The 22,911-nt window shown below is 47.8% G+C and overlaps 3 protein-coding genes across 4 annotated transcripts in view; all 3 read left to right on the top strand.

Moving 5' to 3' along the window:
- The window catches only part of SNRPA1 (small nuclear ribonucleoprotein polypeptide A'), a 116,606-nt gene that overhangs the window by 4,662 nt on the left and 89,033 nt on the right, over positions 1-22,911 (top strand). The window contains exons 8-9 of one of the 2 annotated variants that reach the window (XM_062642569.1): positions 353-446; positions 1,031-1,130. The exons of the other annotated variant lie outside the window; for it this stretch is intronic. Of the exons in view, the coding sequence (XP_062498553.1) occupies positions 353-446; positions 1,031-1,089 (153 nt within the window). The 3' untranslated portion in view covers positions 1,090-1,130. Of the gene's footprint in view, positions 1-352; positions 447-1,030; positions 1,131-22,911 lie in introns of those variants that run through there. 2 annotated transcript variants of the gene reach the window in all.
- SELENOS (selenoprotein S) lies at positions 1,457-7,474 on the top strand. Its single transcript, XM_062642571.1, has 6 exons — positions 1,457-1,562; positions 1,688-1,822; positions 3,438-3,544; positions 4,304-4,393; positions 4,495-4,573; positions 6,535-7,474. The coding sequence occupies exons 1-6, from the start codon at positions 1,457-1,459 to the stop codon at positions 6,612-6,614; spliced, it is 597 nt and encodes a 198-aa protein (XP_062498555.1). The 3' UTR covers positions 6,615-7,474.
- CHSY1 (chondroitin sulfate synthase 1) overlaps positions 15,991-22,911 on the top strand; it is a 74,708-nt gene continuing 67,787 nt past the window's right edge. The window contains exon 1 of the mRNA XM_062642754.1: positions 15,991-16,277. Coding sequence (XP_062498738.1) covers positions 16,006-16,277 — 272 coding nt within the window. The 5' untranslated portion in view covers positions 15,991-16,005. The remainder of the gene's footprint in view (positions 16,278-22,911) is intronic.

Genomic DNA, 22,911 nt, shown 5'->3' with positions numbered 1-22,911 from the left:
TCCTCCTGGAAGGCCCTGCCTGTGTTCACACAAACAGAGCAGCGTGGCCTAACTTTGGGTTAGGCCACTTTTCTGTAATTTTTCTTCTGTTAGGATATACCTGTTTTTTTTTGAGAACTTAAATGAAATGTTCCTCTGAGCTTGGAGTTCTCTCAGGACAAAGCAGCTCATTTAATAAGAGTGGAGTTATTTTGAGTAGGGTCTTTATCATTTGCAGAATTTTCTAGAACTTTGTAGAACTTTCCATAGAAGCTTAGCATCACTTCACTGGGGAAAAAACCTTCTCGGGTTTCTTTTAGACAGACTGACACTGTGTGTGGAGATTCATTGTGCTCTTTTGTCTGTTTTCCAGACTGCTATAGCCAATGCCACGACTTTGGCTGAAGTGGAGCGGCTGAAGGGCATGCTGCAGGCTGGCCAGATTCCCGGCAGAGAACGAAAATCAGGTCACTTTAATTACTGTTTCCCAAACAGAATCTACCTCTTTTTGTTCCTTCTGGCTGTTTTATGTGAGCTCAGGAGAGAGTTATGTTGGAAAGGGCAGACAGTTGAAAAGACCTGTTTAAATGGAGTGTAAGTTTATCATCAGAACGACTGGACCACATCCATAGGGCTACGTCTGCCTGGCCTCTGGAGTGCAGCTCTGGGCTGTTAGCTGGACTTCCTGAGAGCAAGGTGCTGAATATCAGCCCTGAACCCTCCCTGAGGACCTGGCTAAATCCCAGCAGTTCATCCCAGTGATTTAACAGACAGGATTCATTGCAGAGTCTGTCTGGATTGAGCGTTTGTGCCTCAGATGAGGGTACAGGAGCGTGTCTCAGAGGGTTCTGCATGGACAAATCTTAACCACAGACTGGCAATGCCGTGTTAGTGCTATGTAGAATCTGCTCACGGGGCTGGTTGGTTTTAAGGGTTCACGTTATTAGTGCCCCTCTCAGGGGGTGGAAATCAATATCCTTACCCTGTGGGAAAGGAAAGGAAAGCAACGTTTGCAGTAACCCCCCCTTAACGCTGTGCCGTGTCCTTCCAGGCCCGTCGGAGGATGCCGAGGAGGAAATGGAAGAGGATGCGGTTCCCAATGGATCCTAGGCCCCGGCTGGCCGCGGTCCGGCGCTTCTCCTTGCGGCGGCTCAGCCTCGCCCCCCTCCCCGCACCGTGTCCGGCGCGTTTCAGCGTTCAATAAATGAGCGGCTCCGTTTGCTCCCCGTGTGCGGCGTCGTGTGTGCGGAGCCCTCCCTGCACACCCCGATTGGCTCCTAGCTCCCTTCCTCTCTTCTCTCATTGGCCATCACAGCCATGATTTCACCCTTACTCTCCTTCCCATTGGTCCACGAGGGGAAGCGTCGCTTCGTGGTTGGTTCTCCAGCCCCCGACGTGGCGGGGGATGAGGAGGGCGATGATTGGCGTGGGGCGGTTCCCGGACGTGAGGTAGCGGCGGTGGCCGTGGCGGTTCGCGATGGAGGCCGGGGACGGCGGCGGCGGCGGCCCCGGTCCCGGTCCCGGTCCCGGTCCCGGCCCCGGCGCGCTGGGGCTGGAGGGGATCGAGTTCCTGCAGCACACGGGTGAGGGCCGGGGGCCGAGGGGAGCGCAGCGGGTCCCACCGGGGCGGCCTCCCGCTTCTCTCCTCGGGGCTGGGTGGGCTCCTTCCCCGCGGCCTGCGCTCACTCTGCGGCCTGTTCCCTCACAGCCGGCTCCCTGCTGTCCAGCTATGGCTGGTACATCCTCCTGGCCGCTGTCGCCGTCTATGTCCTCTTCCAGAAGCTGTCCCAGCGCCTGGCGGCCCAGTGGGGCCGGCGGCCGGGAGCGGCTGACTCAGCGATGGGTGAGTAGGGACGATGCGGGGGCCTCCTCTGAGGGCCTGCTCCGCAGTCGCCGTGGGGTGTACGGCAGCTGGCTGGGTCTGTTCACCCAGCGTTTAGTTAATAACGAAGAGATGTAGTTTGGAGGGGTTTTAATGGTGGTCGATACCCTGGATAACAGTTTAAGCCCGCAGAGACATAGAGATTGTGTTACTGAATTGATCCCTGGGCAGAGGTTGGGCCAAGAGGTGTCTTTTTCAAAGGTTGTCAGGGAAGGATTGTGTCCCGAAGGAACGTGGTTGGGGGTGAAGGAGCAGAACGAGGGATTAGCTGGTCTTTGATTATGCAGGAGATGAAGGAATGGTGGTTAAAATTAGCTGTGGTCAGCTACCAAATAATAGTCTTGCCAAACAAAACCAAAACATCCAAATCTAAACACTGGGGGAGAACTCTTTTGACTAATATTAATTTTTTATCAAAATTCATCACCGTTTTGGCTGCCCCATCCCTGGCAGTGTTCAAGGCCAGGTTGGATACAGGGGCTTGGAGCAAGCTGCTCTAGTGGAAGGTGTCCCTGCCCATGGCAAGGGATTGGAGCCGGATGAGCTTTAAGGTCCCTTCCAGCCCAGACCATTCCATGATTCTATGATCTCTCTCCTTTCAGTTATTCCTTGCCAAATCCTGCTCCAGCAGGACTGTGTGCATTTGGGGTGTAACTGCCTCCCATCCGTGTTATCTTCCCAAGGGTGGCACGGGCTGTAAATCTTACACAGTCATGATCCTGCCTCATTTGGAGACTCGCTGCTGTAAAACACAGGCTGTACTTAGGGATCAGCCAAGCAATAAGTGCTTCATACCAATTCCTTTGGCAGTACATGGGCCCAGAAAATAGTACTCATGTGCCCTTATCCTCCTGATGCTCTTTCAAAATGCCAATTAAATCTTTATTTAATTGTCAAAGCTGCCTCTAAAATTACTGAGAGTACTGACATTTCTGTCACATGTGCAGCACCGGATGGTAGCAAACACGTAAAGAGACAAATGTGGACTTCTAAAGGCCACTGGAGGGAAGTGGTGACTCAGTGTAGGTTTTGTGAGGCTGCCAGTTTTCTCTTGAGATACGTGTGCTGTTTGTAAGTAATTCCTCTGCTGATGGAGTGTGTTAAACCTGCCACTGCTTCGCTGCCGTAATGGGACAAGCTGCACCAATTGGCAGGAGGAGGAGGAGTGGATGTGGGCAGGTTGCCCCATGCTTCTGAGTAAAAGAAGTTCTCTGGGTACAGACGGAATCCCTGCAAAGCTTGGGTGCTATTGCTGAAGTTGTCCCAAACGAATCCTTCAGAAATAGAAGCAAGTATCCCAGAAGTGTGAATTTTAGTTTTTCATGGGGTTGTTAACATAAGTGTCCTTATTCATTAAAATCCCATTAAAGTAATTGCTCTAAAATATTAAAATGTTATGCAATTTAAATCAGCACAGAAATTACTATCGAAGATCAGCTGGAAACTGAACTTGAGCTGTGATTTTTTTGCTACCAGCTCCAGGGAGAGATGTGAACCTTTCCTTATTACAAATCTTTGAGGAGACCATCTACCATTTGTATTGAATAGCTTTGCAAAGTCTTTTGCACTCTCCTAGATGCTGACATGGTGGTGAGAAGGCAGGAAGCTCTGGCAGCAGCTCGCCTCAGGATGCAGGAGGAGTTGAATGCACAAGCAGAAAGATACAAAGAAAGACAAAGACAGGTAACAGGAGACTGTTTCTTTCTTTAATTCATAAATTTGCCATCAAGGGCTTTGCTGTTGCTATAGAAAGATATATTCCGCACTAGGTACCAGAAAAATAGGAGACTCACTCTCTGCTGGAATGGGGTGCTGGGTTTTTACCCCCTTCTTTACCTGGAACACTTTTGATACAGTTTGATCCACAGGGCGGCAACGGGCAGTAGGTACCACAATGATATCACCTCCACAAGCACATCCCTATATGCTGTGCTGACCTGATGTCTTGATGCTCTTTGTTAATTAGAATGATTGATATGTGTAGTACTTTGCTCCTTCCTGAATTAATTAACCTCTATGGCACTTGCTTCACTGCAAGTAATTGTGTCTGGGACACTGTGGGCCTGATCTTTATTTTTTTCCAGGTAAATTTGTGATTACAGAAACTCAGTACTAGGCACAAAAAAGGTCTGGAGGGGATTTACTGGGTTTAGGTTAACTGTACTGCTGCAGACATGCTTTTTCTGTTCCTAGTGGCAAATAGAAGTTTTTAGAAATGTAGGTTATCACTGCTGTAATTTAATGGTTGGAATTTCAGCTTGAGAAAATGAGGAATAGGATATTGCTATTTGGGGTAGCACAGAAAAGCAGATGTGAATCAGCATAGCTGTAATGTTGCTCGTTAATTCGAGCCCTTGGGTTTTGTTGTAGCTGTTGCTGTAGCACTGGTGATTCCGTTAGTTCTGAAATCTTAGTCTTGCATATCCTGGATTTGTTCCTTAGCTTGAAGAGGAGAAACGAAGGCAGAAGATAGCGATGTGGGAAAGCATGCAAGAAGGAAAAAGCTATAAAGGAAACCTGAAACTGAATCAGGTAACAACTGTGTTAATCAGGTTACAATTATGTTTATGTGATTAGATGAGCTGATACTCACAGTGATTAAATCCCAAGTAACGTTTTGCTTTCGTGAACAGCAGGAAGTAGAATCTGGTGCCTCCACCTCATCAGCAGTCCCGAGATCTAAACCAACCAAAAGGCCCTTGCGAGAAGGTGGTAAGTGTGAAACCCTTAAGACACGGTGAGCTTGAAACAGAGCATTTTCCAGCTGCTGACATAGTCATCATACATATTTTTTTTTCTCCTTCAAGGAGGAAACAAAATGTGCCTTGCAGATGAGGACTTTAATCAGTGCAGAACCTAGCAGGAAGTTTCTGTGGTGCTTTTCACCTGGAAAACGGCATTTCTGTTTGCTTGTAAATGCTTCTGCCACAATTTACTGAGATTTTTGTTGCTCAGAATTAAGAGATTCTTGCAATAATTCTGGGATCCCTTCCCCATTATTGTAAAAGTCAGATAATTCACAATCTGGTCTGTCTTTCAGCCACCTGTATTACTGACTGGATGTAGGAAGAGGGTATTTTATTCTGTATTACATAGATTTGGGAAGATGAAAGACTTTATTATACAAAATGTGATCTTTTTTATCTGGTATCACAGTAATAATCTATTGAATCTATGAATACATCTGAAATCCTGCAGATGTATAAACTTTTACCAACTCCCAGAAACCACCAAAGGATCTTATCATTAAACTCACTGTCAACTGCTGAAATCATCTTGATTGGTGAACAGCTTTCCATGGCCCACCCTAGGATCACTGCTGTGTGAGGGCCATGCAGCTGATCTCCTTTGTCTCCTCTCAGCCTGTGCCGTACCTGCAAGTGCTAATTTGGGTGTAATATTTTAATGATGATTTTCCATAGTTGGGGGGAGTATGGTCTAAATAAGCCTCAATCGTATCAGACTAAAAGGGAAACCCATTTTGGGTGCAATGCTGAGTAGGTCACTTGATTAAATGTATGAAACCTGAAGATTCTTGATTAAAGATACTAAACCTCAATAATTGTGCAGTGCTGAAATTTCTGCTTTGAATATTTTTACTTGCAGCTGATGACAAAATCTGGATGAACTGGTCAGTTGATCCATTTTATGTTAATATGAGCTCAGTCTAATGTCTGATACTGTCAAATGTCTTTTACAGCTCTTGCATGGGATATTTAGCACTGTGGGGGATGAGAACTGCCTGTAATGGCTGTGTGAAGAACCAAGATGAGGGCAGCTGGGTTGAGGGATGTTTCCAGCTGCTCCCTGTCTTAGTTTCGTCCTAAATCTCTGCTTAAATAACAAATGATAGAATTAGAGGTCTCTGATCTTCTCATGAGGTAGATCAGCATGATGTGAGAGAACCACCTGCACTGCTCAGCTGCTGAATTAAGGTAGAAAGCAGAACTTGGCTAGTAGGAGAAAAACTTCAAAAGAGAGAGGTGATGCTTGAAGTTTCAGCGCACAGGTTGCTTTGAAACCTGCTTGGTTAGCAGCACTACTAGGTTTTCAGTTGTCTTTTTCTTTGCCTGGTTCAGAACAAATTGAGGACATTGGCCAAGTTGAATATGTACTCATAAAATGAAGCTGCCTATAGTTAATGGCATTAGGATGCTCAACTAAAATATGTTTGTCTTACTGCATATACTTCCCTTTTCAAATCCTTGATAGAAATCTTACAGCAGTAATGACTGGATTTACCTTTTGACCTTCAGAGTATTCCTTGCAGGACTGGAATAAAAGATTCTTTTAAGTACCTAACTGTTAGGGCTGTTGGAGAACAGAGGCACTCTGACAGAGTTCACTGTAGGAGCTACTGCTCTGTTTATTCTGCAGAGCAGCTCTAAAGCTTTAGTGCAGGCTTAGAGAAATTAAATGGTAATTAATTTCAATTTAATTTAATCCAAATAGATCAAATGAAAACACAGGTGTTTTGCAACGGCTTTTACTGACAGCACTACAAAAATAAACCATCTCAAGTCCCTGCTTTCCTTTTCCTTAAAATGCTGCCTAAGTCATAAGTATATACAAGGTGCAAATAGCCGTGAGGTTTATTTTTGGTGTTCCTTGTATGTTGGTGTAGGCCTGTTGAGGATGAGTATTAATCCAGTGGATTTCTCCTCTATTTCTAGGCTATAACCCCCTGTCTGGAGAAGGAGGTGGAACTTGTTCCTGGAGACCAGGCCGGCGAGGCCCATCAGCAGGTGGATGAGGCTAACCTCCCTAGTGTCTCATGTCACTAGCAGGCTTGATCTTACCCACTGTCTAACTGCCTATAGTTTGCTTGTCACAGTGACTTCTTTGGGACTGGGTTTAGTGCAGGTGTTAACATCAAAACAGATTTACATCATTTCCAAATAGTAATGAAGAAACTGATGCCATACAAGAAAAATACCTGATCCTGTTAGGATGAAGAAAAACAGTTTTCCCTGTAGAGAGGAAGCATTGTCTGCAGCCAGGGTGAACTGCCTGGGCTGAGAGCTGGGTTCTGTGGCTGGCGATCCAAAAGTCTGGCCTCAGGCAAATGTAATTATCTACACTCTGTGAAATGAGGATATTTACCACCCTCAGACATGTGTTACCAGATTTGCTCTGTTTGCCTAGAAGATACTTTCGAGGGGAAGGATGTTATCATTGGCAGATACCTTGGATTTTAGGTTTAGGGACTTTGAGGCAAAACGTGAACTGACAGACGCCACAGACTTGCACCAAAGACCAGTTATTTACTGCAGAAGAGTCTCTGTGACAAGCTGCTTTCAATGATGTTTTCCTTATAAATGGTACACAAACCAGTGAGGATTACTGATGGTAGGCAGCAGGTGGGGGGGGTTCTTGCTACCTTTTTTTTTTTAATTATTTTATTTCAACTGCTTTGTAAAAACAAAACACTATTATTATTAAATATAATTGCAAACAAAACATAACTCCAGTATTTACAATCTTGTGGGTTTCTGCAGCATCTTTTTATATAGGAGGCGCATGTTCTAGTGCAATAAATGCACGTAAAGGAAGATGAGAGATCACATGAAAGGATTTTCATTTGACTACCACCATAAACAAAAGGGTTTTTTTTTCAGCTGTTCTTTTTGTCTTAAAACAGGTTTGTTTTATTTGGGTGTTCTGTGTTCCAAATCATGATTTTGGAAGAGTCACCTTCAGGTTAAGTCCAATTCAAGCTTCCCCAAGTTTAAAAAGTGAAACTCCTCATTCTCTTCCCTACGTCCAGTAAGTGATTCTGTAGTTGGATCAATTGCATTACTGGTTGTTAAGCACTCCAGCTGTATTTGAATCTAAATCAAGAAAGCATGTAACAAAGGCCTTGCTTGAACGGAGCAGGTTTCTTCACAGACTACAAATACTTAAACACTGCAAGGTATTCAAAGCTAAGAAAGCCACAGATTGTGCCAAGAACTGTTGGTGTGGGCCACAAGGCTGCCTGTAGCTTTAGCAGTGCAGTGTCAGGGTTACACTGTGGGGACATAAAGAACTGACTTTGCACTACCTTCTGCTCTGAAGGTGTCTCAGGGTGGGAGCTGGTAGCCTGGCTGCACGGCTCCCCTGAACACCCCAGCTAAAGGCTGAGGTGGGCTCTTACCAGCTTGTGCAGCATAAAAGCTAAGTGTGGTTTGTGCTGGAGAGGGCCTCCGGGTAGCAGACGTGTCAAACTTGCAGGTGAGGGGCTATAAGGAGTGAGTAGCTGGAGTGTGTGTGGTCTTCATCCTTCTGGTGTGTAGCCAGGACTGTGGAGAGAAAATAAAGCTAGATCTGGCTGTTGTAATTGAGCTTCCCAAACATCCCATCCCTTGAAATACAAAACACGCAATGCAACAGAGAAGGAAAATCCAGGCTGGCTTTGATACAGAATGAAATAGTTCCTGGCAGCATATGACAAGTGTCTCAGTGTCTGATTACTGCTATTGAGCTTGTATATAGGCATTAAAATATGTATCTGTTTCATTAGCATAGCTTAGGGCTGCTTCAGTACTTGTTTCTAAATACTCAGGCTTGGAGTATTTGTGTTCATCCGACAGCGTTAAGTGCCAACTTTTGACTATGCTGTTTATACATATCAGATACTGCTCTGTATGTCATGAGCTGTGATTTTCTCTTGACTGTAGATGTAAGTAATACGTTACTAGTGAATTTTAAAGTTGCCAGCTAATGAAATGGAAAGGCAAAGAACATTTTGCTTTAGGCTCATGAAGTGTGTGTGTTCAGGTGTGTGTGGAAGATGAAGTGAGAAGGCTGCTAATGTTCCTACAGAACCTAGTTTTTGTTTCCTGGCTTCTGGGTGTTTTGGTATGTAAACTGAAATTTCCACTGTTGTAACATGTTCTGGTGTACATAACTTCATGTTTCAATGTTTAACAAGGCAAAATAGAGGTGGGGAAGGCTATTTTCAAGATCTGAAGGTTCTCCATCAGTAAAGAGGACTAAGTTGTTATCTTTCTCATGCCTCTGGGGAACATTTTCCCCTTGTGTGGGGGAAACAAGCAACAGACTGAGATGTCTGCAGCAAAACAACTGGGGGAGGTTGTTGTCTTAAGCAGAATTCCTTCTGTGGATAAAATGGTGAGGACGGGTTGATTTAATTCAGTATAGACATTTGAAGAAATAAATAAGCAGGTCTGAACTGAGCATATGCTAATCTCTCTCTGTGTCTCAAGTCTTGCTTTGGGCTGGGACTGAGAATATGGATTTTTGCCCAATTCTAAGATTTATTAAGGCACATCCAGTGACAATGAAGTGATTTATGTGTTTCGGGAAACTTCAACCTTCTCTCTCCCTTAAATTTTGTAACTTAATCCTCAGGTCCCTAAGTTTTTCTTGATCAGACACTTCTAAGCCATTGAACAGAGTGGGAGGAAGAACCTCGGAAGGGGTTTTCCTCTGACTTCAAATAGAAAGCTTTCCCTTGACCACAAATAACTATGGAGACGTGGTTGCTTGTTGCTTTCTAGCTTGAGAGTGAAGCATGCAGAAGGCATGAGGTGAAAGTGAGCTATTTAATGAGTTCATTTTCCGACTTTGCTATGAATTCCCAAGAACTTGAATTACGAAAGATCATATTGAAAAGCCTTCAGGAGATTCCCCCCCAACACAGACACAAGAAGCCTCTTACTGTAGTGATGCAGATGTTCTGAAAACATCTTTATCTGGAAGAAGCCAGCTAACAAACTTGGAGTTAACGCAGTGCTATTAAACTGCCATATAATTTTGCTTAACCACTGAAGAAGAATCTAGTTGGGGTGTTGAAAAATCCTAAATGAAGCAAGTGTTCAGAGGCACAAAAGAGTCCTGAAACAGTTGCTGGAGAAATGCAGCTCAGTGTTTTTCATTGCCTTTTGGATGGTTTATATATGGGAGGAACAAAGTTTATTGTCTTCTTTAAGTTGCAGATGAGGTCTGGTTTATGCAGAGTTCTCTTAACTGTTCATCAGGAGATAGTGAGCACTGGAAGGAAAACTGAACAAAAACCCCACGTCACTCTCATGAAATTTATTTTGGCTTTATTCATGCCTTTCAAAACCATTGTGAAATGAGGGAAAGCTTTTACAAGTGCTCCTGCATATTTTGTCATGGCAAAAAAAATATGTTCCTTATGCTGGAAAGTTTTAATAACCAACAACAGGAGACGGAGTCGGGAGTGAGGGCAGATGGGGAGTGTGTCAGCAGAGCTGTTCCAGGTGCTCCAGGATTAATCAAAGCTCCAGTGTTAATCAGAGATCAGTGTGAATGAGAATGTTAATTGCCCCATTTCTGCAAGGCACTGCTCTCCTTGAAGAGACTGAATGCAGGTGTGAAATGTTAGTACTACTGTGTTTTAAACAGTTTTGACTCAAAACTCCAGGAATTGGGGTGCTCTGCAGCTGCTCTTTGCCAGTCTGGTTTCCTTCTTAGGCTGGGCTGATGCTCAGTGCAGGTGTTTAGATTGTTGTTTTTTTTTCTCTTGGGTTTTGTGTCTTTTCCCCTCCCTAGGAGGTGACTAAGGAGAGATTAAGCATTCAGATTGCTCTGAACGAGGGTGGCACCCAGCATGAGTTTGTCCTATGCTATACCAGCAGTGCTACAGTTCATGGCTGCGTTTAAACCATCCTAACATCATCCTTTATGCCTCCTGTGCTCAGCAAAACAGTTCCCATCTCTGAGAGTTGTCCTTTCCCAAGCCTGGCTGCACATCAGCACACATGTCTGCATCAGATGGACATTTGGATGAGTTTTACTCCTGTACAGGCTAACACAGTGACACCTTTTGACAGATTGGGTTAGCCAAGAGCAGGGCACAGCGTGTTTCTGTCCACGCTGTCACAGAACACTGAAACTGGATATAAAGCTGGTCTGGACTTGGATGGGCTGATGACTTGTTCCTTCTTTTGTTCCCCCCCCCCTTTTGGAATGAAGGCTTAGTTTTTGGAACAGCTCTGCAACCACAAAGGAAAAGCATACGGCTGCTGGCTGGGTGGTGTCCTGGCCCGGTTGCACCGTTGTAGCTGATCCTGTGTGAGCTTCCAAGCCAGCTGTTCCAAGCCTGACACACGCCCTGCCCATATTCCCAGCTCTGGAGCCAGTGGCTTCAAAAACCTCCATCAGTTTTTATGCAGCAACCAATGGCTGCAGTGGAATCAGTCTCCTCGGCTCAGCTCTGGTGGTGAACATAGGTTTTCATTGCAGATTTCTGTCGTGTAAAGTACTGCCAGCACAAAGCAAGATCTCCACTCATAAATTAACAATGTAATTCCTCTTTCTGTGTCTACCATAGTTTACTAATCAAGATTCTTTTTATATGGTGCTTATGAGGCTCAGCTTTGTAACTCGTGCAGTGGGTAACATTAATAGAGGGATGGCAATGAAAAGAACTGAGAAAGTTCTGTTTAAAGAGAACAGAAGGAAAATGGATATACTGAAATACATCCTGGCTGTTCAATCTAGTTCTAGTGCTCTGTTGTGTGCATTAAAATGAGGAGTTACTGTCGGGTTGGCCTACAAAACGTGCTTTCAAAAGAACCAGACCCAAAGCTGGCTCTTAAAGCTTTACTTCTTCACATATTGGAGGCGGTAATGTTTAATGTAAATTGGCCTGACTGCTTCTTGGGTAATGTAATACAGCAGCTTTCAGTGCCTACAGAGGCTGACAAGAAAGCTGGAGAGGGGCTACAGGGACAGGACAAGGGGGAATGGCTTTAACCTGCCACAGGGGAGACTGAGATGAGCTCTTAGGCAGAAGCTCTTCCCTGTGAGGGTGCTGAGGTGCTGGCACAGGGTGCCCAGAGAAGCTGTGGCTGCCCCATCCCTGGCTGTGTTCAAGGCCAGGTTGGACACAGGGGCTTGGAGCAAGCTGCTCCAGTGGAAGGTGTCCCTGCCCGTGGCAGGGGGTGGAACTGAATGAGCTTTAAGGTCCCTTCCAACACAAACCAGTCTGGGATTCTATGAATTGCCACTCCGTGTGCTGTTCAGTTCATAGCTATGCTGCATCTTCACACTTGCTTTCTATATACACATTCTGGACTTTTCCAGTGTTGTTTGACACTGCTGTGGGGGTAGCACGTTAAAAACACATCGCCTTCCCCTCTGTGACACAAAGCTCGAGCGCCTTTCATGCACCATGGCCGTGCTGCTACCACCTCCCAGCCGACGATAGCAGGAGCTGTGTGGGGAGCAGGAGGGTTTTCCATCGCCTCCAAAGCCCTAAACGGAGCTCCTTGGCTGGGAAGAGCAGAGGAGAGCCAGGGCCTGGCGCCTGCACTGCGGGGCCGCGCCGGGGGATGGCAATGTTGGTCTGGCTTTACAGCAAGAGCAAACGGTGACAGCTCAGCGTGGTTTTGTCGCTTGAACGGGCATCGTCTGAGCGAGTCAGAGGGGAAAGGTTGGGACTGGTCCCTGGCAGGACCAGAAGAGGATGGGGAGGGGAAATGCTGGAGCTGGGGAAGGAGTTTCTGCATCATTTGGGAAAATGCAACGGAGCTGGAAATACTGTGACAGGGAGAAATGCTGCTGGTTGCCCAGCTAGATTTTTTCCACCGTGAGTCTGTTACCTTGAATATACAAAGTATGCTCATTTTCCAGTGCCTGGGTAGTTCTTACAGTATCAGGTTAAGTACTGGAACATTCATAATTAAAGTCTCTGGAGCACTTGGGAAGTAGTTCACTTCTGTAACTATTACTTTAAAAGATGCTAAAGAATGTCTCTTGTAGAAGGCACATCCTGTGTTAGAGTGGGCTCATTACCGTGAAAAAGTGGAAAGCAAAAGCAATGGGAAAGAGAAGCTGTTATAATGCACAATATACCTGCCCTCTATAATGTAGAGTCTCCTATTCAGAATAAACTCTTTTCTTTCGGTTTTAAGCTTCTTTATTCCAAAAGGATGACACCTATTCCATACGGGCACAAACCAGCTCAAAAAGCTGCTCCAAGGACTTGGCTTCTTTATCTTTGAAAAATAGGATTACTGTGTTGTTAATCTGATTATGAATCTAAACAGTGTGGGCCTGTCAGGTGGGCTCTGTCTGGCTGGTCTGGGTGCTAATCTCACTGGAGTGACTGGGACGGGAGCACGGAGACAGAGCGCACACGATGTGCATCCTCTTCAGATAAGCCCTCAGAATATTTCCTCAAGCAGTCCCACATAGGAAAGAAACCATGCTGTGTAAAATGCTTTTATATTTGTATACAGTGTTATATGAACAAAATACCATGCCTTTTAATATATGATAGCCATAGTACATAGTGTTAATTATTTTCTAAGAGATGTGCTAACAGGGGGAGGCACTTAAATGTGATTATGCAGTATGACCTTTCTCTGCCAACCAGATTAAGGACATACTCTAGGGGTAATGCCAAGGTTATAACTCATCTGGAAGAGCTAAGCCATCCTCTTCCCTTTTCTCCCCCCTTTTTTTCCTATAGTGGAAACAGCAGCTGCTCTATGTGAGAACAGAGGAGGAGGCATTTGCCCACCTAACACTTTGGAACGTGAGTTTGGCACAGCGAATGGACTAAAGCGAGGCACTTTGATGTGCTCAGGGAGGTTGTGTGAGGATCACAATGTTCCTGGGTGCTACCCCATTTTACAGTTTGATGTCTCAACTGTATAGCTGGCGTGATCTCATCCGGCAGCAGTGTGAACTCTGCACATGCCTTCAATTCCGGGTTGAATCCTGGCTCCTAGAAAGCACCTCTTCCTTCTCCTGCCATTCCTTGAGTGCTCTCTGCTCACCTCCTGCTTGGGGCGAGGCCCTGGTCTATAAAGGAGGTGCAGGGAGGTGGGAAGGTGCCAAAGGAGAGCCGCGGGCAGAGGAGCTCTAACACAGGAGCGTGCGGCTCCGCTTCATCGTTTCCATGTGTGTGAAGTCGTGCGAAGTTTTTGGTTCTGATGACTAACTTCTTTTCTTCATGGGAAGAAGCCAACTGACAGCTCCTCAGCCCCAACCCTTCTCTCTTTTATTGCCTTTTAACCACGCTAGCTCTGCCTCTTCCTGCAATTCATAGGCCACAGTGGCTTTCCCTTGAATCAGGAGATTTTTACTGCTGATTTGGAGCACGCTGAGAGCAATCCCGTTCCTGCTCACGAGCCTGCCACATCTCCCTCCCTTGGAAAGGAGTGCCCTTACGTTTAGTTTTAGCTTCAACATCTGCCTGGGTCCTGTATGTCAGGACCTGATGATCGGGCTTGGAGGGGAGAAGAAGAGTTTGAGGTCCCTTTTGAAGACGCTTTTAAAAGTGGGATAAAAGATCCATGTGTGCAGAATGGCTGAGGATAACCCCAGGCTTGGCAGAAAGGGATGAGAGCACCCATAGTTAGAAATAATAGTGAAGCTTTGCAAGTCCTGGGAAGTAGAAAGGAATTCTGGTCATAGTTTGGGGGTGGATTTCCCCCTAAGGAAGGGATGGAAAGGACAGTACAGCAGAAAACGTTTTCCTGGTGTAAATAGTGCTTTGGGATTATTTCACTAGAGAAGAACTGAGGTGGACCATGGGTCCCATTCCCTATTCCCAGAGGAAGGTCCCAGAAAAGCAAAGCTCTGGCTTTGTCAGAGCAAATGTGGGTAATGAAAGGAGACCTCCTGCTCTTTCTTTCCTGTTAAGCGCTTGTATTTCTTCTCTAGTTTCTATTATATCTTGGTTTTGTTTAATGCCGTAAGTTGTGGTGACACTTCGTGTTATTCATTGCTCCTGACATCACCCTTGTTCATCCGTGCTGACCTCTGTATGAGGATTGCACCATCACAAGAGCAATAAAACACCAAAAAAGGCATTTTTACCAAACTTATCGAGTTAATTTGGTGAGCAGATTGGGGTATTACCTGCTTGTTCTAAGGTACAAGGTTCCTTGCTACAAGGGTTATAAGAATGTCATATATAGCTCTTTAACTCATTGATTTACAGTATTCAGTACAATGCCTGCTTGTGCAATGGTTCTTGCTCAAGAGCAGGCTGCTTTTATGCTGAAACTTTTTTCTTAGCTTGTTGTGGAGGACACCACAATATAAATAAGTTCTAAAAGGGCAAAGAATGGCCTTTGGAGATATAAAAATGGGTAGGAAATGCAAGAAACCACAATGATAAAGCACGAGGTCAGCGAGCTGTGCTGGATGTGTTTGTTCTGTACCGACTGGAGGGCTTGTTTTTCCTCCAGGGTTTGGGGCTGCAGTATTTGAAGCTGAAGCACTCTGTAGATGAAACCCAAGTTAGCTACAGCAGACAAAGAAGAACGAACTCTTCACCTGGTACAGCTGAAGCAGTCATTATAGCCTCTGGATGGAAACAGCCTGACCTATTTCTGGTCGGTTTAATTAGCAAGGTGGGAGAAAATGGGAGAGCTGCCTGTGCTTCTGCCCTTCCCTGGCACCAGCATGAATCCATCAGCGCCAAGTGAAACCGGGGCTGGGGGGCTGCTCCTCCCTGCCATGCCTCCCTCCAGCTCTGCAGGCACCATGGCCCGAGACAGGGCAGCTCTGGGGCTTGGGCAGCAGGAACCCAACCGTGCAGAGATGGGAATGGTGTGTGAGGTCTCCGACATGAGCTGTGCCGGGTCTCTGCTACAGGGCATGGTACGTGGTGCTGTTCTGGGCCAGGGTACCAGCTCCCCACTGCCTTCTCATTCAGGTCCGAAGGGACCAGAGCCATGCTCCTGTGCAGGGTGCTGGGCTGGGGGCCCTGTCCTGGGGCTCTGCTCAGGGCCTCAGTCCCACAGCACCCATGCTCAGGTCCTGCGGTCCCCGTGTGCGGTGCGCGGCCACGCCGCCGGTCCCTGCGCTGCGGCCACATCCCGGGGTTCGCTGTCCCTGCTCCGCACCCCGCGTCCCAACCCACAGCGGGGGCCCCGTCCCGGGCCGGACCCGAGGGGCCGAGCGGTACCCGGGGGGCGGGCTCTGCCCCGCGGCCGGGCGGGGCTACGGGCAGCGCGGCGCGGGCCGCACACGGCGCCTGTGCCGAGGGGCAGGGCCGGGGAGGCGGGCGCCCCCTTCCCTTCCCTTCCCCTCCCCTCCTCTCCGCTTCCCGTCCCTGCCCCTTCCCCCCATGGCGGCGTTGGGCGGCTCGTCGCGGCTGGCGGCGGCGGCGCAGCGCGGGGCGGCGGCGCTGTGAGGAGCCGCGCGGGGCGGGCATGGCGGGCCGCGGCCGCCGCGCCTGGCTCAGCGTCCTGCTGGGGCTGGTGCTGGGCTTCGTGCTCGCCTCGCGCCTCGTCCTGCCCCGCGCCTCCGAGCTGGCGGCGGCGGCGCGGCCCCACCGAGCCCGCCCGCAGGGCTGCCGCTCGCCGCCCGCCGCCGCCGCCGCCGCCCCGCCGCGCCGCCCCGGCCCGCCGGCACAGAGCTTCCTCTTCGTGGGGGTCATGACGGCGCAGAAGTACCTGCGGAGCCGCGCCGTGGCCGCGCACCGGTGAGCGGGATGGCGGGGGGCGCGATGCGGCTCCGCTCGGCTGCCTTCGGCGGGGCTCGGGGCTGTTCGGCTTGGGGCTCGGGTGGGCTCGGGTCGGGCTCGGGTGGGTTCGGCCGCTTTCGGCCGCTGTCCCTGAGCAGCGGCTGAGGTAAGAGCCGCCGGGACGGGATGGTGCCCGTGCGGCCGGGGTCTCGCCGCCGGTCCCGGGCCCGCTCGCCCTTCCCCGGGGCAGGTGTGAGCGAGGCGAAGTGGTGCCGGCTCTCCCGGCACCAGCCCCGGCGCGGTGTGGGCAGCACCGGGGCGCGCTCGGGGCGGCCGGGCCGCGGTGTGTGTGAGGGAGGAGAGGTGCTCCGAGCTCCCCTCTGCGAAGCGGGGTCCGGTTGAGTGGCGTTGAGGCGGTACCTGGTGGTCGTGACCCTCACAGCAGCGAGGAGCACCTACCGCCGGTCACTGGGGAGAAGGGGTGTTCTCGCCTGCCTCCCGTTGAGTATAGCTGCCCTCAGTGCTTCTACCTTGGGCATGGTTATGTCATGCTGGTGCAGTGCTTGGCTGCTGCTTCTGAAGAGAGCTGTCACCCTGATGATAATAATGATAATGATAATAATAAAGTTTAGAGGCTGCTGCAACCCCGTGGATAGGGAGATAAGGACCACTGTGCCGGGCGAGAGCGTGTGCTTAAGAATGAGACTTGGAAAGCGCATCTGGGAACAAAGAGTAAACCCAACCTCTGCTCACCGCAGCTGTAGCTAAGGCTGGACCAGGTAGGGAAACAGCTCCAATAGGGAAAGTCAGTGTGGGTATAACGCTCCTAGCTTTGGGCTGGTGAAGCTGGTGCAGGGACCAGGGTCTCAGAGCTGTGTGTTCATTACCTGAGCCCATTATCATTGTGCTCCGCACTGTGTGCCGCTTGCTGTAGCCTCCAGCCCTAACCGGGTATGGCAGTGAGTGCCGCGTGCTTCTGATGGACTTCTGGCCATCAGAGTAATCATCTGTTGTGCGAGACGTGTCTGTGGCTTTGGGGAAGCTCTCCTCTCTGCTGAGATGCGCACATTGCTCTGGGGCTGGAGCCAGCGGGCAGTGCCGGGCGGCTGTGCAGGAAGCACGCTTGGGAAAGCTGAACGAGTGAAGAGCTAAGATGTCAGCTCGGGTATAGCCCGGCTTGGATCGGGAGCTGCACGGTTGCTGCTGGCGCAAGAGCGGCCAGGAGCTCTGCGGAGAATCTTCGTCTAATAAAACATCCCCTTGAGACACGCACTAGGACAAGCCCTTCTCTGTCTCCTGCCTGCCCAGGCTGAAAAGTGCTTGGCCGTGTTGGCCAGGTCAAGAGCAGGATGGCAAAGCCATGTCTGATGGACTGTCTCCTGCTCCCCCTGCCCAGCTCTGGTTTCAGGAAAGGGTAGCTCTCTTTATATCAGCATCAAATGCAGTAAAATTGCTTAATTTGGGCAATCTGGAGCATATTGTTCACCAACGATGGTTTTAATGGAAACTTAATTCCTTCTTTCAGCAGCAGACCTGTAATTAACTTGCAGAGGGAACGTGATTGAGGCTTTAAAACGGGTGAAAGAATCTGTTTCTTCAGGGTTATGTATTCTTCACTGTGTGGGATGGAGCATTTTGGATTGCAAATGTCATGAGCTGTGTAATTTACGTTTACATAAAGGAAGTCTGGAGCTGTGCATCGCATAACAGGTTTTATGGCAGAGTAGTTTGTCTGTCAGATCTGGTCCGTCATCCATCAGATTTTGTGTGAGGAATTCAGGGAAGGGAAGTTTATCACAATGTTGTCCAGAGATGGGTGCTAGTTGTGGAGCATTTAACTTTGCTGGCATGGGAAGGATTCTTATCCCTGGCTTTGCTGTGCTTGCTGAGCAGTCCCGTGCTGTAAGAGAGATGGGTTTACAGAACCAGATCTGCAACATCTGCTCACACACAAGAAATGGCTAAAGATGCAATTTAACAAATCCAGCTAATGGAATCAGACTCCTTCAGCCCTCAGAAGTAGATCTGAGGTTGCTTTTTACTGTACTGCTATTTTGGTTTAACCTCTAGAGATGATGTCTGCTCTTGGAAGGGATGAATAAAGAGACCTCTTAACTGTGCGGTAGGGCTAAATGCATTTTTCTCACCTCCTGTAGTAAAAGAAAGGAGCTTATGTCCTGGTGACAGGAAGACATCTTTGGGGGAAGGTGGGGAGGGGGGAAGAGGAAGACGAACCTGAAATCTTAAATGGCTTTTGATTGCCATGAAGTACTCAAGCAGACAATTGCTGGGATTACTACATTGACAAAGCATCCTGGTGAGCTGAATCGCTGGCACAGCCAGGGAAATGGGAAGCTGCTAGCAAGGCATTCCCGGGGTGGCAGCGTGTGCAGAGCCTTGATATGGCGGTAGCCAGAGCGCTGAAAGGAATTAGGGATTCAGAGGCTGAATACCTCCAAATTGCTGTGGCTCAAAGGCCATTTACAGACACAGCTAAAAGGGACCGAAGCGGAAAGCATTTGCTGATCCTTGCTGCTGTGAATCCAGATAGGGTCTAACAAGAGGGGAAGCAATCCACTTCCTGAACATCAATCATGGGCAAAATGACCACTGCAAGGCAAAACGGGCCTGCTGGATGTTCGGGGGACGCCAGCTCTTTGAAACAGTCGTGCTTTTGTAGTCTGCGAGGCAGAGAATGAGCTTTAAATCTACTACAGGTTTTTGGAGGGCAGATTTGCAGCCTTAGCAGTGATTGCATCTGACAGCCAGGTTAGCAGAGCTTCCCTTCCAGGAGGCTGGGGAAGTGCAGCAGCAGAAACTGCGGTGTCACATCAAAAGACAAGAAATAGTTGGGAAAAGAGGCAGGCAGGCAGGAGTTAATTTGTGGCTGGGGTTCAGGGAAAGTGCAGCAATATGTGCTAATGGTTTTGCTGTTGAGGGGAGTTGTCCTGAAAGAGCTAAAATGAAGGAGAGGATGGGAGTAAGCAGTCTCCCAGAAGATTTAAGTCTGCTGTCTCGGGAACTATCAAGCAGTTAACCCTAGTTATCTATCTATCAAATCTATCTTGTGTGTAGCAACTACATATCCTGGGAAACGTGGCAGGGCACTAGTGTGAATGCAGTTAATGGTGAGATGTCCGAGGTCGGTCTTCTGCAGCATCTCTGCAGGAACACAGATGCAGTACTTCCCAGTTTTGGACGGTCCCCACGACACCTCGAAGTGCCCAGAGGCCACACACAGGAGAACCACGAGTGATGCCAGGGCTCATTCTAAGCTGTTCCAGTCTTGCAGCAGAAGCATGCCCTCAGAGAGGCTCCTGCCACTCTGTTTGTGGTGGCTTATAGGAAACAGACTGCACTGGAATCTAAATACCTGCGTGCTTGGAAAAGCCTCAGTGAAAGGCAGCCAGAGGGATTTGGGGTCTAAAGGAGTTTGTATTATCTGTCTAAGCCTGCACTAGCTGCTGCAGCAGTGTAATACAAACCACATTTTTATATTTGTTTTGAATTCAGAGCCTTGAATGTAAAGGTTGTGACTGTTGGGTGGTGTTTGGTTTTGGTCAGTTCTGGTTTCTAATGAGGTAGTATGATGGGTTGTAGAACGTGCACCCTTGCTTCTTGGGGAGGAGGTCATCTGAAGTGACTTTGAGCATCGTGACAGCACAATTCATGTTTTGCTTAACATACTGCAGTATTGCAGTAGTGAGCACTCCATGTGTCCTGCTCTTGTATCCTCTAACAGAAGTGTGACATACTTGGGCTTTCCAAGCAGTTACCTAAAATTTGCAGCAATGTGTATGAAACATACAGTGAGAGCAACGGGCACTGATGCATGGAGGATAAGGAGAATCCAGGTCAGTTCCATACCCCAAAACAACCATGTGGTCCAAATCTCTGGGACACCTGGGCTTTGATCTTAGTCTGACCCACTGACTATCAGTGTGCTTATGGGTGATGAAGGTGGCTGAATTTCCATGGACAGAAAGCTGGTGTCCCTTTAAATTGAAGGAGTTGAAATCAAGAAGCTGTCCTGCAAAAAGCTGAAAGGAGCTCTCCCTCAGAATCTGATCGTGACAGATTCCTTTAAACTTTAAATGTAAATGTAGCTGTAAATGTAATAAAAACCCCAGCTTGTTTTTCTGGCCTCTTGTGATGCTCATCTGCAGTGCCACTTGCTGGTTTGGGTGCTCAGTTCCAGCTAAGCTGTTAGTGTAGTGAGCATTGCTGGAAAGATGGGACCTTGAAGAACAGTTATGCAAAACTAACCCGAATTCAACATCAAATTTAGCTGAACCATGTATTCAAGAAATCAGCCTTTTATGTCTTGCTGAGTTCTTCACAATAAGGTTTTCTTTAGCACAGTTATCCAAGATGACTGTTTCTTGAAACTTTCAATGATTTCTCTGATCTCCTCTAAGTGAGGTCCCCAGGCTGCAGAGAAAACCCAAGTTCATCTTTTGTAATTGTCTCCAGTTTGGGTCTGTACAAAGGGGGCATTGTCTGCATAATGCTGCTGACTATGCTTCTGCTGAGTCTGCAGAGCTGATAACAAAGCAATGAATACCTGTACCACTTCTGCACCCTGTTTGCTGGTGACTTGCTCGTGTGAGGATACACATAGGATGTCTGGTGTGCAAAACCAGTTACGGGATGATCAGATTGATTTGGTAGTTGCTGGGCTAATGCTCTCTGCTAAGAAATTTCTTCTAATGAAGCATTATCTAATTTATGACTTTGTTTGTTTAAACTATACTTTCATTTCCTTGTCAATGTCAGCATCTCGTTCATTGGAGTTATGTGCCCTGTGCACTGAGAGAAACCAGGTCGCACTCTGTCGTGTATGTTTTCAGCACTGCTCCTGGGGAAGGTAATAGAGAGCCTTGCTGTCCTGATTCATGCACATCCTCCTGTTTAAGTGAGCAGATTCAGATTACACGGAGGAGATAAGGTTGGGATCTGTCAGAGTAGTTCATTTGCTGGTTTTTAAATGACCAGTTTGGTACGCATATCGGTTGTATTCAGAACCTGATGCTTCTCTCTGGACAGAGTCGGAATGGCCTTGAGCTGGCTGAGGCCACCAGCGATTGCTGTAGTGGAGGTGGTCTCTGCGGGTATAGGTACAGGAGTCTGGTGGCAGAAATGCGACCATATTTCTTTTAACCAGGTGAAGGTGATGGGGAGCCCTTGTGGGGGGAAGGAGGGTGTCAAGTTTGGCTAAAAGTATTCTTCCTTTTTCAATTATCCAACAGATGTTCATTTGCAGATAAAGTCTTATATTAGAGAAGCCTTGACCGGGAAAGCAATGTCAGCTGGTGGGAGTGCTGCTGGTGGGACCACGGAAGTAGGAAAGTGTTGAGACAAGAGCTCTGTACTTAAGGAGCTGAAGGGGTCATGTTGCTGCCCATAACCAGAGAGCAGACACTGTAAACTGGACTGGGGGTGGGAGGACAGGCAAGAAATACAGCTGTTAGCACACTGCTCTGCAGAACCGCTTGTGGTTGAGTCAGGGCTGATTCTTTGCAATGTGAGATAAAAAAGTTAAAAGTAGCTTTGATCAGAAGTCATCCCTGCATTTACCAGTCCTTAGCTCTGCTGATAGCTGAGGTCAGAAAAATGTACTTACAGTTCATCTTACAATCTGTGGTTTGGCTTCTTTGGCCAAGCGCAGCAACACGTTTCCTGAGCAGACTGTTCTTTTTGGTATTCTCAACTCCAAAAAGGGCCGCAGTGAGCTGCGGCTTAGAAGCAAGGAGCAGCACGTGGTGATTCCCATTGTTTCAGCCTCTGTCAAGAAGCACTTGCTTTGACATACTCTGGCAGTTTTCGATGTGGGAGCATATTCTGTCTGAGTCTGAGCAAAGGCTCAAAACCACAGTCACAAGTAATGCAGTTTCATCCTACAAATTGTCTTGTCTCAGGGAATGAGCAGAGGCTTGGTCAAGCTGTGCTGGGGCATGCATGGTGAGATCCCAAGGCTGAAGTAACGTCGTGGTGCCGACCCAAGTCGCACACTGATCCCTGGGCATGGTCTTTCTGTCTGCTCCGTGTCCCTAGCCTAGAGGAATATGTCTCTGGTTTGCTCTTGTTTTAGTATGAAACGTAAATATGGCCTAGATCCATGTTAAGATGGGGCCAAACTCTTTGATCTGAGGGATTTAATGCAGTCTGATGATTGGGAATCAAAAGTGCCAGGATTCATGGATGTACACACGCTTTGTTTCCTCTCCATTGAATGGAAACTTTTCTTTTGATGGTACTTAGGAGGATCCTGAGGTGAGAGTACCTGATTGGAGAGCACAGAGTTAAGTTAAACTGGGAACCAACATATAACTTTATCTGGTGATTGGCTGGAAAGTGTCCTGGGTCCACCCAAAACTGCATTGGGAACTGGTCACCGTGGATGCTCTGAGCTGTGTTTCTCAGCAGCTTCTGCATTTTCTTCTTAGAGATTAAAATATGGATGTGTCAAGTACCTTTAGTGAAGAAGCCTTTTAAACTCCAGACTGGGAGTTGATATGGGGAGAGCAATTTACGGGGTAGTCTTTTCATTCAAGACCAGGTGATTTGCATGTGGAGTGTGGGTGTCACAAAAGAAAGAGCAGAACTTCCTCAGTGAAAGTTCAAGATCTGAGCAGGTCTCATTTCAAAGCAG

Source organism: Pezoporus occidentalis, unplaced genomic scaffold (assembly GCF_034315485.1).
Source record: "Pezoporus occidentalis ecotype Australia unplaced genomic scaffold, CSIRO_AGI_Poc_V1 ctg72, whole genome shotgun sequence".
Classification (NCBI taxonomy): domain Eukaryota; kingdom Metazoa; phylum Chordata; class Aves; order Psittaciformes; family Psittacidae; genus Pezoporus; species Pezoporus occidentalis.
The sequence above is the reverse complement of the archived record's forward strand: the minus strand, read 5'-3'. Positions and strand labels throughout refer to the sequence as shown.

What these genes read in the sequence shown, in the direction of transcription:
- SELENOS (XM_062642571.1), top strand. Translation starts at nt 1,457, where the DNA reads ATGGAGGCCGGGGACGGCGGCGGCGGCGGCCCCGGTCCCGGTCCCGGT. An exon ending in AGCGGCTGACTCAGCGATGG is followed by an intron (nt 1,823 to 3,437) that starts GTGAGTAGGGAC and finishes GCACTCTCCTAG; the next exon opens with ATGCTGACATGGTGGTGAGA. An exon ending in ACAAAGAAAGACAAAGACAG is followed by an intron (nt 3,545 to 4,303) that starts GTAACAGGAGAC and finishes TTTGTTCCTTAG; the next exon opens with CTTGAAGAGGAGAAACGAAG.